The 20,351-nt window shown below is 42.1% G+C and overlaps 1 protein-coding gene across 5 annotated transcripts in view; it reads left to right on the top strand.

The window, feature by feature from the left end:
- Window positions 1-20,351, top strand: part of ERC1 (ELKS/RAB6-interacting/CAST family member 1) — a 546,576-nt gene that overhangs the window by 444,636 nt on the left and 81,589 nt on the right. For all 5 annotated transcript variants that reach the window (XM_084634612.1, XM_084634613.1, XM_084634610.1 and 2 more), the window contains one exon: window positions 16,477-16,621. In XM_084634612.1, the coding sequence (XP_084490738.1) occupies window positions 16,477-16,621 (145 nt within the window). The remainder of the gene's footprint in view (window positions 1-16,476; window positions 16,622-20,351) is intronic.

Below are 20,351 nucleotides of genomic sequence, written 5' to 3'. Positions count from 1 at the left end.
AAGCACTTCAGAAATTCTGGTACATCATGTGGAGGGATGCAGATACGTAAGGTGTAAGCAAGCACATCACTCTCCACATAGCCGATGGAGAGGAATGACATTGCCTGGCTGTGCGGGAGGGTTCAGAGACAGTCACAACTGTTGATGAATTAAGATGTGACCATGAAGAATGTGACAGGTATATTTCTTCATGTGAAACATGCTGCCAGGGACTACCAGGCTATGATAATTAGGAGCCCTGTTATACATGTTGCAGACATAAACATTAGTCTTAAGTCACACTGTTGGTCAATTTGCATTTCTTGACTGGTGTCGGGAATTAAAGCCACATTATTGATTAATGTTTTGTAGGCATTGTATTGTGACTGCAAGCATGTAAAGTGTCAAACAGGGAGATTTTCCTGTCTTGCTGGTGGATTCTCCTACCCGGACTTGTGTAAGTGTCAGAAGTGCGAGAACATTGACAAAAAAGCTGCTGAACCTGTCATTCGCAATGACGACAAGTCCAACAAGAGTGACTCTGATTAATAGGATGCCATGATTTTCAGACTGGGAAATAAGAATCTATTTTATTCAGATTCATAGATATTAAGGTCAGAAGGGACCATTATGATCATCTAGTCTGATCTCCTGCACGATGCAGGCCACCGAATCTCACCCACCGACTCCTGCAATAAACCTCTCACCTACGTCTGAGCTATTGAAGTCCTCAAATCATGGTTTAAAGACTTCAAGCTGCAGAGAATCCTCCAGCAAGTGACCTGTGCCCCATGCTGCAGAAGAAGGTGAAAAAACCCAGGGCCTTTTCCAATCTACCGTGAAGGAAAATTCCTTCCCAACCCCAAATATGGTGATCAGCTGAACCCTGAGCATGTGGGCACGATTCACCAGCCAGATACCCAGGAAAGAATTCTCTGTAGTAACTCAGATCCCACCCCATCTAACATTCCATCGCAGGCCATTGGTCCTATTTACCATGAATAGTTAAAGATCAATTAATTGCCAAAATCATGTTATCCCATCATACCTTCTTATCAAACTTATACCAAACGTATTGAGTTTAATCTTAAAGCCAGATAGGTCTCTTGCCCCCACTGCTTCCCTTAGAAGGCTGTTCCAGAACTTCACTCCTCTGATGGTTAGAAACCTTCGTCTAATTTCAAGTCTAAACTTCCTGATGGCCAGTTTATATCCATTTGTTCTTGTGTTCACATTGATACTGAACTTAAATAATTCCTCTCCCTCTCTGGTATTTATTCCTCTGATATATTTATAGAGAGCAATCATATCTCCCCTCAGCCTTCTTTTGGTTAGGTTAAACAAGCCAAGCTTCTTGAGTCTCCTTTCATAAGACAGGTTTTCCATTCCTCGGATCATCGTAGTACCCCTTCTCTGTACCTGTTTCAGTTTGAATTCAGCCTACTTAAATATGGGAGACCAGAACTGCACACAGTATTCCAGATGAGGTCTCACTAGTGTCTTGTATAATGGTACTAACACTTCCTTATCTCTACTGGAAATACCTCGCCTGATGCATCCCAAGACCGCATTAGATTTTTTCACGGCCATATCACATTGGCAGCTCATAGTCATCCTGTGGTCAACCAATACTCCGAGGTCCTTCTCCTCCTCCATTACTTCTAATTGACGTGTGCCCAGCTTATAACTAAAATTCTTGTTATTAATCCCTAAATTCATGACCTTGCACTTTTCACTATTAAATTTCATCCTATTACTATTACTCCAGTTTACAAGGTCATCCAGATCCTCCTGTATGATATCCCAGTCCTTCTCTAAATTGGCAATACCTCCCAGCTTTGTATCATCCACAGACTTTATTAGCACACTCCCACTTTTTGTGCCAAGGTCAGTAATAAAAAGATTAAATAAGATTTGTCCCAAAACCGATCCCTGAGGAACTTCACTAGTAACCTCCCTCCAGCCTGACAGTTCACCTTTCAGTATGACCCTCTGTAGTCTCCCCTTTAACCAATTCCTTATTCACCTTTCAATTTTCGTATTGATCCCCATCTTTTCCAATTTAACTAATAGTTTCCCATGTGGCACAGTATCAAACGCCTTACTGAAATCTAGGTAAATTAGATCCACTGCATTTCCTTTGTCTAAAAAATCTGTTTCCTTCTCAAAGAAGGAGATCAGGTTGGTTTGGCACAATCTACCTTTTGTAAAACCATGTTGTATTTTGTCCCAGTTACCATTGACCTCAATGTCCTTAACTACTTTCTCCTTCAAAATTTTTTCCAAGACCTTGCATACTACAGATGTCAAACTAACAGGCCTGTAGTTACCCAGATCACTTTTTTTTTCCTTTCTTAAAAATAGGAACTATGTTAGCAATTCTCCAGTCATATGGTACAACTCCTGAGTTTACAGATTCATTAAAAATTCTTGCTAATGGGCTTGCAATTTCATGTGCCAATTCCTTTAATATTCTTGGATGAAGATTATCTGGGCCCCCCGATTTAGTCCCATTAAGCTGTTCGAGTTTCGCTTCTACCTCAGATATGGTAATATCTACCTCCGTATCCTCATTCCCATTTGTCACACTACCATTATCCCTAAGATCCTCATTAAAGACTGAGGCAAAGTATTTGTTTAGATATTGGGGCATGGCTTTCCTTTCCTTTCCTTAACCTCCACTCCATCCTCATTGTTTAGCGGTCCCACTTCTTCTTTCTTTGTTTTCTTCTTATTTATATGGCTATAGAACCTTCTACTATTTAGTTCCCTTTGCAAGGTCCAACTCTACTTGACTTTTAGCCTTTCTCACTTTATCCCTACATGTTCTGACCTCAATAAGGTAGCTTTCCTTGCTGCTCCCTCCCATCTTCCACTCCCTGTATGCTTTCTGCTTTTTCTTAATCACCTCTCTGAGATGCTTGCCCATTCAGCTTGGTCGACAACTCTTGCCTATGAATTTTTTCCCCTTTCTTGGGATGCAAGCTTCTGATAGTTTCTGCAACTTTGACTTGAAGTAATTCCAGGCCTCCCCCACCTTTAGATCCACAAGTTCTTCAGTCCAATCCATTTCCCTAACTAATTTCCTTAATTTTTTTAAGTTAGCCCTTTTGAAATCAAAAACCCTAGTCACAGATCTATTTTTGTTTATCCTTCCATTTAGTTAGAACTGAATTAGCTCATGATCACTCAAACCAAGGTTGTTCCCTACAACCATTTCTTCTGTGAGGTCCTCACTACTCACCAAAACCCAATCTAAAATGGCATCCCCTCTTGTCGGTTCAGCAACTACTTGGTGAAGGAATCCATCAGCTATAGCATCCAGGAAAATCTGAGCCCTACTATTATTACTAGCACTTGTCCTCCAGTCTATATATGGGAAGTTAATGTCTCCCATGATCACACAAGTCCCATTAGTATTTACTTCATTAAAAACATTAAAGAGGTCTCTCTCCATATCCAAATCAAATCCCGGCGATCTATAGCACACCCCAAGCACTATCCCAGGGCAGGCTCTAGTAGTTTTCTTCCCCAGTGTGATTTTTGCCCCGACAGACTCTGTCTTATCCATTCCATCACTTCTTATTTCTTTACAGTCTACCTCATCGTTGATATACAATGCTACTCCACCCCTTTGCCTTTATTTCTGCCTTTCCTAAACAGAACATACCCTTCAATACCTATTCTCCAGCCATGACTACTATTCCACCATGTTTCTGTTATCCCTATAATATCTGGTTTCACTTCCTGCACCAGTAGCTCTAGTTCCTCCATTTTGTTACCTAGGCTCCTCGCATTAGTGTACAAACATCTTAATTTTTGCTGTTTGACTTCGCTCACATTCTTTACCCAATTAGGCACAGACTTTCTACGGCCAGTATCACCTATTAAACTGGTATCTACACTATCCTTCCTCCTTATGTCCATTCTTCTACCCACGGTTGTATCCTTTCTTACTTCGTTTTCTTCCCTCTCAATGTTAAAATCTGGCGTGGAGATTACCTGGACATCTCCCAACCATCTCCCCCAAATTCCTAGTTTAAATCTCTCTTAATCAGTTGTGCCTGCCTCCATCCTAGAAGTCTATTTCCTTCCCTACTCAGATGAAGTCCATCCCGAGAGAACTGTCCTCTGTCCATGAATGCCTCCCAGTGGCCATACATCCCAAAGCCCTCCTTATAGCACCACTGCCTGAGCCTGGTGATCATCATAATCTTGTCACACCGCTGTTGCCCTTCTCTAGGAACAGGCAGAATCCCACTGAAGATCACCTGAGCCTCGATTTCCTTAAGCGTCTTCCCCAGCCTGGCATAGTCTCCCTTGATACATTCCAGAGAGAATCTACCGGTATCATTTGTTCCCACATGAAGGACGATCGGTGGATTCTTTCCGTTCCCTTTAGGATCCTCTTCAACCTCAGGTCCACATCCCATATCTTAGCACCTGGCAGACAGCACACCCTTCTATTCTCTGGATCAGCTCTGGTTACAGGCCTGTCCATCCTTCTCAGTAAGGAGTCCCCGATCACATAGACCTGCCTTTTCCTGGTGATGGTGCGATTCTCTGGTCTATCCCCTGTTCCCTCTGGCTGCAAGTTCTTTCCGTTCTTATTCTCCCTTGTAATCCTCTTCAACCCATCCTGTATCCTCCTGGGGCTCATATTTGGTGTAGTCTCCACTGACTTCCCCTTTTCCTATAGGACTAGCCGCTCTTCTCTTCATCCTTGCCCTTCCGCCTTCAGTGACCACCTGCTGAGCCCCTTCTTCATTTTTCAACTCTTCAAACCTGTTCTTGAGCTCTATTTCTCCTCCACTAGCCCGTCTTTTCCTCTGCTGGTTGTCTTAGTCACATACTTCCACTGTCCATTTTCTTCACCCAGCAGTCTCCCCTCAGAGAATTAAGCACTACAGTGCCAACAGCAATATACATAATTCAAAGTGAACACTGGATTTGAATAAGAAAATAACATTTTGATTTATATCAATATTTGTCAATTCATACCAATCCAGATAAGATGTCACTTATAAATATTTGAGAAATAAATGCCATATACAAGGGAATTCTAATAAAAAGGTTTGTGTCGTACTCTTTTCAGTGCTGCTGCTGAGGAAAATATGCTGGTTGTCAAGGAAAATAGTAATATTTTAGGTATTTACATAGAAAAATGCATCAGATGTATTAAATTTATCATTTCATGTAGTTAGGCTGATGTCCAAACACTTCTCTTGAGGGTAAATGGTAACATAGTCCAACCTACAGTGAAAGCTGGGTATTGCCAAATAAAACAAATTATGGGCATGGGGTAATACCTTGACCTATACTTTCTACCAAAAGATAGGCATGTTAATTTATTGCACATTACCTGTTAGACTGATGATTGAAATTATTGATGCATAAAACACCCCAGTAGCACAAGAATTTTTAAGTTTTTAGCACATTTTCTTGTCCATAAATACAAAAAAGAAATTTCACCCAAGTTGACTATTTGCAATATTTTTTTTGTATATGACTGCTGAGTTCCTCAGTATGCACTCCATGCATCTGATGAAGTGGGTTATAGCCCATGAAAGCTTATGCCCAAATAAATGTGTTAGTCTCTAAGGTGCCACAAGGACTCCTCTTTGTTTTTGCTGATACAGACTAACACGGATACCCCCTGAAGAGAGTAAGTAGTGTCCCTATTGCTGGAATGAAACTCTTTTTGTAAGCACAGTAATTGGCATCATCACACAGCCTGTTGGTACCTTTACACTCACAGAATCTCTATCAAAACCATGCCCATTGCGGCTGCTCAAGCCCCCCTAATGACATCAGACTGAACCTATATAAGGAAGTGATGCCCAACTATCTCAGTTCCTTTCCCTCTGTTATGGAAAGTGTTAGGGAACCCTTCTGTGTCCAGTCTGCTTTGCAAACTTTACTAATTGCCCTCTTTTTGTAGTTCTGAGTGTTAGTATTAGTAGGATTTAGTCTTAAAATTGTACATAATTGATTTTTTTTTAAACAGCACCAAAAAAACCTGTCCCTTTGACTGAGGAATCCCTTAAGGCTTTGGTTCGGTTCTGAGGTTATGGTGGGAACCAAGCCACATGAGGGATTTAATCAGTGTACCACTTGTCCATTTACCTACTTAGAGTCAGACATCCACATTCAGTGCCTGGAGGAGGCATACTCGTTGGCACAGTTCTCTTTGTTGTGTGTTCATTCCTGTGACACTTCCCAGGAGTACCCAGTATTGAGGCACCTTGCTACCCCCCTGCACTTAGCGTGAGGAAGTCTTGTCTGTGCCTGCTGCGGCTCCCTGAATCCACCAGCCTCTGGCAACACAAGCACTACCTTCCAGGCCTCCGCAGACTTCACCATCTCTGTATATGTTAGTGATAGGCACACTCCAACGCCTGAATCTTCAATGTGTTCCTCTGAAATGCACAGCCCCTGTTTCATTGAACACTCACAGAACTCTATTTGCTACTCAGAAAGGAATACTATACACCAGCTTGTCAAATTCAGTTTCAGATCACCACTTTACTTAACACATAGCTAGCTAGCTAACTAGAGAGAGAGAGAGTGAAAACAGGAATAAGTTTATCATCAAAGAACATAGATCCAAAGATAGAAAATAAGGACATTGGAAACAAATGGTTACATATAAAACAAAATCATAAAACACTTTCTGGAGCCTAACCTTAACTAACAAAGCATTCCCCTATCTCTTATAAGATAGCTTTGCCCTGTATTTTCAACCAGGTTGGCTGAGATCCTTTCTGATAAGATCAGGCCCGCTGGTGGCTTGTCCTCACAGACTGAAGAATATCTGGGGGGGTTCATCTGCACCCCTGATACAGTTTTAAAAGTTTGTTTTACTCCTAAACAGGGTAACCCTTCTATTTTTGTTTTTTCCTCCAGCCCCTGCAAACTGGTGATTAGCATTTTGCTGATTTTAAATGGGCATCCATTGTGAACCGTAGAATACTCAATTTGCACATGACCAAACATCCAATCTTAATTTTAAAATTGCCAGTGATGGAGAATCCACTATGAACCTTGGTAAATTGGTGGAACGGTTAATTATCCTCACTATTAAAAATGTATGCCTTACTTTCCATCTAAATTTGTCTAGCTTCAACTTCTAGCCATTGGATCATGTTATACCTTTCTCTGCTAGATTGAAGAGCTTGTTATCAAATATTTATTTCCCATGTAAGTATTTATAGACTGTAATCAAGTCATCCCTTAATCTTCTCTTTCTTAAACTAAATAGATTGAGCTTCTTGAGTCTGTCACTATAAGGCATGTTTTCTAATCCTTTACTCATTCTCATGGTTCTTCTCTGAACCCTTTCCAATTTGTCCACAATTCAAGAAAGATGTTGATATCAGAACTGGACACAGTATTCCAGCAGTGGTCTCACCATTGCTAAAAGAGAGAGATAAAATAACTTCACTACTCCTACTGAAGATTCCCCTGTTTATGCGTCCAAAGATCACATTCGCCCTTTTGGCTACAGCATCACCCTGGGACTCATCTTCAGCTGATTATCCACCATGACCCCAAAACTTTTTTAGAATCACTGCTTCCCAGGATAGAGTTTCCCATCCTCTAAGTATGGCTTATAGTCTTTGTTCCTAGATGTATACATTTACATTTATCCATATTAAAACATATATGGTTTGCTTGCACCCAGCTTACCAAACGATCCAGATTGCTCTTTACCGATGACCTATCCTCTTCATTATTTAGCGCACTCCCAATTTTTGTGTCATCTGCAAACTTTATCAGCTACCCTGTTTGCCAATCAGAGAATCACTTTGATGGATCTAATGCTGAACTCCACTTGACATAAGAGTTCACCAGTGTCCGGCAGACACTGAAGTTTCAGCCCTACCAAAGAACAAAATTCTTTCTGGGGCACATGGGACCCCTGACATTATCCTCTTATGTGACACCATATACATGGCTGCACATGAGACTCTTACAACATTGGATGGCCTAGTCCACCCACCAAATATGGACATCTTCAGAGAACTCTGATCATCCCTGAAGAGGCAGAACTCTTCATGGAACAGCAGAGATTGCATCTTTGCAGAGTTTTCTTTGACATTCCAACTCCTTCCACCATCATTATTATAGTCAACACCATTATGTATTATCTGAAGAAACAAGGCCAAGCTTACTTTCCTCTTCTGTGCAAGGAGGCCATGAAACGTTAGCAGATGCATAAATTACATGCATCCAATGGTTCTACACCTGGCAGAGGGGAGAAATCTCATAGTAGGATGAGCCAAGATCAGCACAGTGGTACTGAATGTACCTATCATCATACAACTCTTCCACAAGTGAGGCACGCACACTGAAGACACATTTGCCTCCAGGAATAGCCCCAAATGTCCCCTCTGCTGTTTCAGATAGGGAGAAATACACAGTACTCTGGAACTGGAATAGAGGCCTTCTCTAGGCATTCCTTTAAATAACATCATTCCTCAAAAAAAAAAAAAAATATCGGGGAAACAAGGCAAGAGTTCTTCTGATTACACTTTTATGCACAAGACAGCAGAGGTATGTCAACCTGCTAATTATCCAGAGAGCCACCATTTCACCTACCTCTGTCATGGGATCTGTGCTCTCAGGCAAATGATCCACAATTCCTGCATCAACAGCACAAGGAAGTCTTTCCTACGTACCTTACCCAAGACTAGGTAATACCACGAACGAGGTTTCCTGGCACTGTATCTCTTGCTGATATATCCTGTAGACAAAGCATTGAACTTCAGTAAAATCAAAATTGAATTACATGAGCCCACTACTTCAGAGCCTGTAAAAATTTTAAATCATCTTTTTTTATCCTGCTTTCAATCTCTTACATCTTCTCCCATTAAAAAAATTCAGCTCTGAGCTTAGCTGGCAGTATCCTGAAATGCAGTTCTCTTTAGGAGAAAACATCATCTGAGGGCTACCCAGGAAAATTTACCAGTCTAATTATATTGCGATAGTTATACTGGTATAACTGCCTGTGTGGACACTCTTATTCTGAATAAGAGTGTCCATCCAGAGAGTTACACCGATATAAATGTAGAGGTATAATTATGGCAGTAAATTTCCCATGTAGACAGGCCCTTTAAGAGCAGCCTTACACTAAGAATTCAGATACTCAGTGGCGGATTTAGCGTTAGTGGGGCCCTGTACGCAGCTTCATTTTTGGGGACCCCCCTGGGGACCCAGCCAAGAAAAAGAACATTCTCTCTTATCTCCTCCCGCTTTTTTCATTCTTTTTTTCTTCCTCCTCCTATATTAGAAGTGATGGGAAGTAAATGAAAATAAAGTAAGGTACTTTGATTGGGGGAGGGGGTTGGGCTCTGGGAGGGAGTTTGGGTGCAGGCTCTGGGCTGGGGCAGGGGGGTTGGGTGAAGAAGGGGTGGAGGGGTTGGACTCTGGGAGGAAGTTTGGGGGTGGGGGGGTGGGAGGGGGTGGAGGCACAGCTCCCAAAGCATCCGGCACACACACCGCTCTGGCAGAGGCTCCTAGGTGGAGGAGGCCAGGGCATCTCCACGTACCACTGCCCGCAGGCGCCGCAGCTCCCATTGGCTGCAGTTCCTGCGGAGACGTCTTTCCCCCTCCCTCTCCCCCGCCAGGGACACACAGAGACATGCCAGCAGCCGTCCACTTCCGCGAGCAGCATGGGGCCACCAGCCATGGCATGCAGGCAGCTTGCCTGCCTGAGCCCTGCTGCACTGCTGGCCAGGACTCGGGGTCAGGTTGTCAGATGAGATTTCTCCTGCTGCCCTTTGTTGGGGGTCCCGTACGATTTCATGGTAAATCCACTTCTGCAGATACTTTCAAAGCAGGATTGAATGTGTGTTAGAGAAATTCTGAAACAAGGATAGACAGGAAACTGTTCTTAACGAAAACATCTTAAACTCCTTCACTTTAGAGGTCATTTTTCTTCTTTTTCAAGTGGCAAATGGATATTTTTAGACAATTACCCTTAAGTTAGGGAATGAAAATTATGCTGGCCCAAGGTCTGGGACTTAATATAGCAATTTCTGGACATATGCCAAAAAACACTGCTATACCAAAGGAAAGTGACAGTGCTAAAGTCTGACATATCTCAAACTCTCAGGGCTAGAAATTCTGTGCACTATGTATAACTTGAAGTCTTAGCTTTTCATTTGTGAATAGCATTTGTTTCTGGTCCTGTTAGACAATGAGATCAAATTTTAAAATGATGTCATTCTGATTACTATCTTGTATTTCCATTATTTAGATTCTGATGTGATTTTTAGTTATTACTATTTTGAACTACTAAACCTCATAAACCTAATGTTCTTCAGATATTAGCAGCTAAAATCATGTCCAAAATTTGGGGTGGGTGGGGGGGAGGGAGGCAGAATGGAGGAGTGAAAAATAGTAGCAGTTATATATTTTAAGATTAGTCTCTGATGAAACACCCAGACTCTAAATGCCAGCAGACAAGTACAGATGCCTTCAGGACTAATTGACTTTTCTAAGCAACGCTAAGATTATTTTGATTCCTCCTTCATCGTTTGCTAGATTTTTGTTTCAATAAACTTACTTTACTTTACTTTACATTACTTAAACCATCTGTAGAGATTGCGTTTCATATAGTGAGAGAATACCATGCCTGTGTGGTTGCCTTTTTTCTTTTACCTGAGGCTCCAAATGTTTGGGAAGCAACAGTACACCTGATTCTGCTTATAGACATCAGTTTTTTGTTTCAGGGTAGCAGCTGTTTTAGTCTGTATTCGCAAAAAGAAAAGGAGGACTTGTGGCACCTTAGAGACTAACAAATTTATTTGAGCATAAGCTTTCGTGAGCTATACTCTAGACCCTCAGAGTTACGAATATCTTGGGAAAGGAGGCTGTTCGTAATTCTGAACAAAATGTTATGGTTGTTCTTTTAAAAGTTTACAACTGACCTAAAACTTTACTACGCAGAAGAAAAATTCTGCTTTTAACCATCTTAATTTAAATGAAACAAGCACAGAAACAAGTTTCCTTACCTGGTCGTATCTTTTTTTTTAAAACTTTCCATTTATTTTTTATTAGTTTACATTTAACACTGTACTGTACTGTATTTGCTTTTATTTTTGTTGGTTTGTTTGTTTCTCTGCTGCTGCCTGGTTCCATACTTCTGGTTCCAAATGAGGTGTGTGGTTGACTGGTCAGTTGGTAACTCTGGTGTTCGTAACTCTGAGGTTCTATGATATATAGTTTCTGATGTTGGTGTAGTCTGGTTTAAGGTTTTATTAATTGTTTAGAGTTCGTTTTACTCATTGATGCTATTGTGAAGTACTGACTAGGTCTGTGATAGCAAATGGATCTGTCAGGAGACCAGTGTTTCAGAGATTCATAATTTATAATGCTAGAAGGGACCATTGTGACCATCTAATCTGATCTCTTGCATAACACAGGTCATAGGACTTCCCTGAATTAATTCCTGTTTGAACTAGAGCATATTAATAGAAAAACATCCAGTCATGATTTAAAAATTTCCAGTGATAGAGAAGCCACTACAACTCTTGGTAAATTGTTCCTGTTAATTACCCTGTTAAAAGTGTGCACCATCGTTTTAGTCTAAATTTGTATAGCTTTCAGCCATTGGATCTTTTTATCCGTTTGTCTGCTAGATTGAAGAGCCCTTTATTATCAAATGTTTGAGAGGTGCCTCTATTCAGTGATCTTTCTGACCTCCAGAGCACATGCTCACTAGGCTTGCCAGGCGTCCGGTTTTCAACTGGAATGCCTGGTCGAAAAGGGACCCTGGCAGCTCCGGTCAGCAATGCTGACTGGGCCGTTAAAAGTCCGGTCGGAGGTGCTGCAGGGCCAAGGCAGACTAGTCCCTACCTGTCCTGGCACTGCGCTGCGCCCCAGAAGTGTCCGGCAGGTCCGGCTCTTAGGCGCGGGGGCCACTGGCCTCTGCGCACTGCCCCTTCCCCGAGCACCAGCTTCGCATTCCCATTGGCCGGGAACCACGGTGGGGGCAGTGCCTGTGGGCAAGAGCAGCGCACGGAGCCTCCTGGCCCCTCTCTTTCCCCCCGCCTCCGGGTGCCTGACTTGCTGCTGGCTACTTCCGGGGTGCAGCATGGAGCCAGGACACGCAAGGAGCCTGCCTTAGCCTCACTGCGCCACTGACCAGGAGCTGCCTAAGGTAAGCCCGTGCCCCAGCTCTGAGCCCCTCCAAACCTCTCATCCCCGGCTCCACCCCAGACCCTACACACCCAGCCAGAGCCCTCACCCCTCACACACACTTCACCTCAGCCCCCTACCCCAGCCCAGAGCCCCCTCCCACATCCTGAACCCCCTCATCACTACCCCCAGCCCAGAGCCCATACTCCTTCCTACACCCCAACCCCCTGCCTCAGTCCAGAGCCCCCTCCCGTACCCTAAACCCCTCATTTCTGGCCCCACCCCAGACCCCTCACCCCCAGTTAGACCCCAGCCCCCCTGCTCCAGCCCAGTGAAAGTGAGTGAGGGTGGGAGAGAGTGAGCAGGAATGTAGTGAGTGGTGTGTGGGGCCGAAGGGAAGGGAATGGAAGGGGCTACGGTGTTCGATTTTGTACAGTTAGAAAGTTGGCAACCCTATTGCTCACTGCCTTGTATGTAAGTCTTTTATCTCAAAAAGCCAGAAAGAAAAGATTCTTCATGTGTTATATTGCTTAGTCCTAATTTTACTTAGATTTACTATCCTTCTCCTCTCTTTAAATTTGCAACACCCATGTGCCAGGGGTGTCGCCAAAACAAGCTGCACTCTCCCAGTTGGAGGGTGGTCCTTTAGGAGCCTTTGTCTACACTACCACTTATGTCAGCAAAACTTATGTCACTCAGGGGTGTGAAAAAACACCCCTGGGCAGCATAAGTTACGCTGGTATAAGTGGTAGTGTGCACAGCGCTATGTCAGCAGGAGAGCTCTCTCCCATCAGCATAGAGTGGCTACATGAGAGATCTTACAGTGGCGCAGCTGCATCGATACAGCTGTGCCACTGTAAACTCTCTAGTGCAGACATAGCCCAAGAGTATAGTCTTTAGCTGTATGATGGTAAAACCTAAATACAGCCTTCAAGCCTGCACCTGGTACAGAGAGGGCTTCCATGTTATGTTGCAAAGACATCAGCACAGATTCTCCCCTACTGGTAGTATTTGCTGACTCTGATTGGACTGTATTGAGACAAGTCTGTTTCAGGCAGGAGGAGCTGCCTCAAAGGTGGCCTCTAACTCAGAAGCATGAAATCAGCGGAGACACTTTTACATACACTTCTTCAGATGACACTTGTAGAGCACATTTCCCTGTACCCTTCTCTTCAGCATCAAGGAAAGCTTGCAGTAGACATTGCCCTCCTCAGTCACAGGGACTCCATCTTCTATTGAATGTGTTGGCAAGCAGCAGTAAGGGAACATAATTTCTCTTTTAAAATCAGTATAAATAACCCATGATTTTCAGAGAATATCACTGCAATTAACTTAGAAACCTAATGATAGTTTGCATTCAAAGGGTGCTGTCTGCGCAATGATGACCTCCAGAAATGCTTTTCAATTAAAAAATTAAATTTCTGAATAGGTTAATTGGATCTTGAAACATTGACCGGACTCACCAGAAATTGTAACACATGCAGAGACCAAACATAGTCAACATCTAATAATTTTCTGCAATCTAGTATGGTAAAGGTAGTCCTGTGCATAAGTTATCATTGAAATAGTGTATAAACCAAGTTTGAAATCTTGACATCGCCACTTTTAATTTGAGGGGACAGAAAAACTTTAGAACACATTTGAAAATCTACTAATTTTTCAAGGCCTCATTAATTTTTCATAGTGTTTGATGAGCATATTTTAATGAATCAAAATAAAATATATGTCTTGTTCAATTAATCTCATACTCCAGGTCAGTTCTCCTCTTAGTTGGAAAGACACATGGAACTTTATACAGCAGTTTTGGTTTTTTTTCAGAAAGTCTGTAAGCAAGTCAAAATCTAGATTACAATGGAAACTATGTTACCTCCTTAATGGTAGAATTACTACTTTGACTCCATCTGCAGCTTAAATTCAGGAGAATATAATATTCCAAATTGAATTTTGGCCAGGACACTAGAGTTGTCAACTCCTACTCTTATGCAATGTGCCGTGTGATTTTTAATCTAGCAAATGAACCTCTTGCTGTACATTGCTTCAGTACTGACTCAGGGAAGAGGGCCACCTACAGGACAACAGTTTCTTCAGCAACAGGGATTTCCTTACAAGTACTGACCAGGTTCAACCCTATTTAGGTTAGAGTTCAGACTGAACTAGAAAAGTAAGGAGATATGATTGCAAGTAAACAATATAAAATAAACAAGAATTCACCTTTTTAACATATACAAGTATGCGCAACTGATACGTGTTCTGTAGATTTTTGAAACAGGATCATAGTCTTTGACTCCTAGCATCCACAAGATGCTCCTAAAGTGCAGGAGAATATGAGAGAGTTAGATGCTGTTGAGAAAGGGTAAAATTCTATGTCTAATTATCACACAACTGTGATGGCAGGATCCTGCACTAGTTTTTTAGCTCATATGCAGCTCCCTCTGAGCTGTCAAAGGTTTGCTCAGAGGACAAGCCTACATTTGTCTCAGTCACTCAATGTAGAGAGTTGACAAAAGCCCCTCATCATCCTGAATACTGACAGGGGAAGTCACAGGACAGCAAAAGCATCCTTGATATGGGAGGGTGCCCTTTTGCCAGCTCCCAGTTAACCCCTGTGCTTTCTGCCAGAGGCCTCTCCATCATCTCTCTGATAACAGAATAGGGTCTGTACTTCCCGTTATCTTCATTTGCTTCTGGGAATACTGTGCACTGCTAAAATGAGTTCAGCGAATTTGCCACAGGCCATTTTCCTCCTCAGATAGTTACATTAATAGCCAATATATTTTAAGAAGATGGAACACAATGGTCCACTCTGTTATATGTGTATATATCACACAAGTATATATTAGAAATAGAGAAAATCTGTTTAGAATTGTCTGAAGTACCCAAAAATGATACCTAAAACAATGCTGAGATGAGTCTAAGAAATTAGGAAGTTCTGAACAGGAACATAGCACATCACTCTTCTCCCATCCTATCTGGTTATCCATCTTACCTACTGTATCAATAGTCTTGATACACAGCAAAATAGGGTCTTTTATAAGCCATTGCACCATTGACTTGTGTAGAGTAAGTCTCCCAGAGTTTGATACCACCTCGGTGAATGCCAAAGCTAATCATATCCCTAGAATCACACTCCCTACCACAGCATCCACGGTACAGATGTGTCCAATTCTGCACTGTGATATTACCCAGGGTACAATCTGGACTGCTGAATAGCTGTCTCTCCTCCAACCTGAGATGTCTTTTACACTGCTTTACAGGTGAACAGCCAGTCCTGGCCAGTTAACACAATCTTCAGCATATAATTTGTTCCCAGCTAACAGCATTGAGTGCTACTAGCCACCCACCCATGAATTACACTGCAGAAGAACACCGACAGATTCTCTAGTCCCAGACTGTACCCTCAGAAATTTGCATCTTACATTTCCCAGCACACTACTGAACAATGCAGGCTCATATAAACCCCTCATATAAAGTCCATCAATGGAATATGATATGCACCAGCCTTGTTATCCCAAATGTAGTTTCCCACACACTTTAATCCAAACACACATTGGTTTAGATAAAACAATAAAACAAGTTTATTAACTACAGAAAGATAGATTTTAAGTATTACAAGTAATGGGGCATAAAAGTCAGAATTGGTTACAAAGAAAATAAAAAGATAATACTCAAGCTAAATGACTAACTTAATAAGCTAAGTGAATTTAAAAGCGAAAGATTTTTCTCACCATAAGCTTACAGCAGTCTGTACTGGCTGAAAAGCCTGCCCAGCCATGATTCCCCCTTCCCACCCCTAAGTTCAGTTCTTTGAGAGTCATTGATGTCATGAGCAGACATGAAAAAGAATAGTGAAATCCAGCATTTTCCTCTCCTCTTCATAATTCAGTTTCTTTTGCTAGAAATATCCTTGCTGGGTCATGGTAACAAAATAGTCTCTTGTGGACGTGAGGTTTAAACTGTCCCTGTGATGGAATGTAAATTTCTTGATTACTCCTTCCCCCCTGCTGGAGAATGTCTGCTTAAGTAGGTGATAGCCCTTTAGCACCTGGCTGGGGTGTATGTGTGTCTTTTGTCTCTGAAAAACTGATTTGGGCCTGCTTTTCTTAACCTTGGAGCCTGTTATAACAATGTTATACAGTAGAGTCTTGTAACTTTACATACAGTATTGCCACACATATTTTACCAGTACAGTAATGTTCAGCAGATTATGATTTTTCAAATCAGACCTCAGAAGACATACTTTGTAAAAAATATATCCTAATCTTATAAAAGAGTGAACATGGAGTACAGGTTGCCAGAGACACCCCTTACTTTTTGAGGACACCAGTGTATTATTATATTCTTTTTTTTCCCCAGACAAGAAGCTCTTCTAGCTGCCATCAGTGAAAAAGATGCCAATATTGCTCTGCTAGAACTTTCATCTTCTAAGAAGAAGACCCAAGATGAAGTGGCTGCACTGAAGCGAGAGAAGGACCGCCTGGTGCAACAGCTCAAGCAGCAGGTGGGAAGGGACAGAATCAGGCATGTGGGCTGGTGGTACGGGATTATTATCGTGGATTATATAACTTTATCAACTAAAAATATATTGCCTTGCTGTGTACTGGGATGGAACCAGGGATGCTTTCTGATCAGGGATTTCTCCACTTCCTCCTTAGAAGGCATCAGCGCTTTAGTGACAGTGGTTTTACACTTAACATTTAATATTGAAATAAAATATTTAATGTTCACATAGTAAAGTTCGTTTTTTGACTGTTTAATCAACATTAAATGAGCTTAGAAACTGATTTTACAATTTCATAGCATTCAACTTTACTGGTATAGTCATAAATACTGTCACTTTCCAGCAAGATGGCATTCTCCTAGCAAGAGACTCAAATGTAAAATGCATATACCCAGTTTGATCGTGGTGGAAAGTGCTTCTCAACATGTGAGCTTCCAGAGTGTCATACTGAACAATAATGGAGAGGGGTAGCTTTCTATTAAGGGAATGCATGTCTTTATACGACAACACTGGTCAGATTTGTGAATCCCTTTGCAAAACAGAGAGGGACTCTCGGGGGAGGAACTAATGTCGTATCCCCGATAGTATAGTGGGCCTGAATAGATCCATTGAACTGGCTATGGTAGAATGCAAATAGTGCCTTTCTTTTGACTTTGACAGAAAGCATTAGTTGTTTGTATAATTTCATAGCTGTTGATAATGTGTGTACAGATTGACTTTGCTTAAGAGAACACCATATACAGATTGTTTATATCTCCTCAAATCAGAAATTAATCCATAAGTGGATAAGCCCCAGTTTACTTCCCAACATGCAATTCCTGAGCTCTTCAGCCATTCAGACTAAGCAAGACTTTCTTTTATTTAAAACTCTTCAGTGGAGAGACATAGATTCATCGAAGGAGGAAGGTACATCGGTTCAGAGAGATTTTGTAGCAGTTCTCTCTTTCAATTTTGCTCTCTGCCTCCCCCGCACTATATCATGTTCCCACCCACTCAAGTTGCTAGTGTGTTACTGTGAAAGAGAAGGTAGGAGTCCTGCCAAAGACATTTTGGCTCTTTAATTTGTGTGCACTAAAGCTTAGATGGGGGAGAGGCATTTTAGAAAGAAGATACGGCATCAGTGTTTTGTTTTTTTTAATTTAAAGCTTGTAGTCCCTGAATTGCAGGAATGTGCCTCAGTATAGAAACATTTCCTAGTGAAGCAGTCAGCATTGACCAAGCTTTCCAGTAAATGGAGCTGCCTGCTTAGGATTGGTTGTCAACTTCCATGAAGGGATTTCCTCTATCATCAGAAGCAAGGGAGGCAAATTGGAGGGCAAGGGTCACCAACTAATGTAGTCCCAATTTACTTGCTCCCAAAGTAGTTTGTCTCCTTGACTGGTTCATGGTGAAACAGTGGTTGGGAGGCTGCTTCAGATGAGGGGGCCAGGGCTGATGCAAGAAAATAGAGCTGAGGGTTGTCTAACAAAGTCCAGATGTGCTATGGTGAGTGCCAGCCAGTGTGTTCCAATTATAAGTCAGAGAGAAGCCCCTGCAGTGCGTGTCAAGCGGGCACCCGCACTGGAATTAATGTAAATCAAGAGAGCTTTGGCCTCCTTTAATGCAGTTCATCCACCAGCCATTTGTCCGAGAATGGCCTGTATTTCTGTGATTCATTTGCTTCTCAAACTAAGATTTAACAAGCAGCATACAATAATTATTGCAGCTTAAAGTCCTGGTCCACAGCTGTGAGTCGTAAATGGAAGGCATATGCGTATAGGCTGAATTTTTCTTCTCTGTTGGCTCAGACCATAGACCTTTGAGATTTCCTGGAATAAGATCTCTGGGGCAAGGTCTGTCATTTACTATATATGTACAGTGCCTAGCACCACAGAGCTCCAAGGCTGGTTGAGATCTCTAGGCACAATCACAGGTTAAATATTTAATAATAACAATGCTGTGGCTTGGGGGTTCCGATCCATGGGGTTTCTCAACTCAGAGTCAGATTGTTATTCATGTGGAATTGTTTGAGAAGCATCAGATATATTGGTGGTACTGTATAAATATTTAATAATAACTTTTACTGCCTTTTGATAACAGTGGTATCAATAGATTGGCTTAATAAATTGATAAAGGGATCTCAAACCTTTCATATCTCTGGTGGATGACTGGTTTGAAAGCAGTTCAGGTTGGTAGTGAACAGCTGTTGTAACCATCCCTTAGGTGCTTAAAAATAAGTATTCTGCAGTAATTATCTAAATCAGCGGTTCTCAAAGTGTGGTTCGGGAACCCAAAGTGGGTCGCGACTCCATTTTAGTGGGGTCGCCAGGACCAGCATTAGACTTGCTGGGACCCAGAGCTGAACCCCCACCCAAGGTGTCAGGGCTCAGGCTCCAGCCCCCTCCTGGGGGCATTTAGTAACTTTGTTGTCAGAAGGGGGTCGTGGTGCAATAAAGTTTGAGAACCCCTGATCTAAATTAACATATCAGCTTAAAACAATGACACTGGGGTGTTTTTGAGTATTACTGGATAATGCTGTAGCATGTTTTATAAAAGATCTGACCGGTGCTTGGCAATCATTTTATTCCATAATGGACAGAGAGATGTCAGTATCACAAAAACCACCACTACAATTTTCTAGGTGACACCTTTGTACTCTTATTGGTGATCTCAGGACAGGTGCCAAGGATTAAATGCATATGGTAAATGAACTCCCTCTCACCCCTGAACTTCTTCCTCCATGGGAGATCTGAGGCATATTTGCAAGGGTCAGACAGGATAAAAGAAGGCTTACACTGCTGCTTCATGTGCTGTGCCTGTCCTGTGGACAGATGGAGCATTATTAATCTGGCATCTTTCACCAGTATTCAGTACATTTTAATTATAAAAAGACACTAATTGTTGTGTTAAGTGGCATAATATTCACCAAAAGCATTACCGTTGTCCAGGAAGAATTAGTCACTTCCTGAGGTTTCCCACTATGTAGAAACGTACTCTCTGTGGGTATGATTTCTAAATCACTCTAACCTATCGGTCCATGTGGACTCTGCTGGTGCGCACTAAATGTTCCCTAGTGTACTTTCCAAAAAGCACTATGTTAAAGTACACCAGCAGGGTTTACATGGAACAATTAACATGCAACTTGTTAGTGTGCATTAGAAATCACACCCCTGTACAGCGCATTAACCCACTATGTACACAAGCCCTGAGAGATCAGCAGTCAGGCACTACACAACACCAACAGTTAATCTCCGGAATAGCCAAAGAAGCATTTAACTTTTAAATGGAGAGGTTCTGAGTCATTTTGTCAGCTGTACACCTTCAGTGTCCCCTTCTTCTGCCTTTTCTGATGGGGTAATCTTTAACAGCAGACGTGGTCTTAGTTCCTTCAGTAACAAGAGGGCTCTGCCCTGTACTCCACACCCTCTGTGTACCTGTAATGATCTACAATGATGATACTGCAAGTAACCAACCTTTCAGTTATTGCTGTAATACATTTGCAATCACTAGCCCATAGCTAATTATAGACATCACAGTGATTTTATGATTTAGAGGAGGCTTTGGTCGCCAGGGTTCCTGACTTGCGGGTAATGAGAAGAGCAATTACTAGCCTCAGGCTGCCCGAAATTCAGCTTCTGTGGAGGTCTGTTTGACATTTGCAGAAGGTTTGAGTACATAAAATTAAAATCCCCCTGGCCTCCTGTATCTTCCTCCTCCCCTTCATACACAGAGCAGCATGAAATGAGGGGCC

Source organism: Lepidochelys olivacea (genome assembly GCF_965140295.1).
Source record: "Lepidochelys olivacea isolate rLepOli2 genome assembly, chromosome: 1".
Taxonomy (NCBI): Eukaryota; Metazoa; Chordata; order Testudines; family Cheloniidae; genus Lepidochelys; species Lepidochelys olivacea.
Note: the sequence above shows the minus strand (reverse complement) of the source record. Positions and strands in the feature narration are given on the sequence as shown.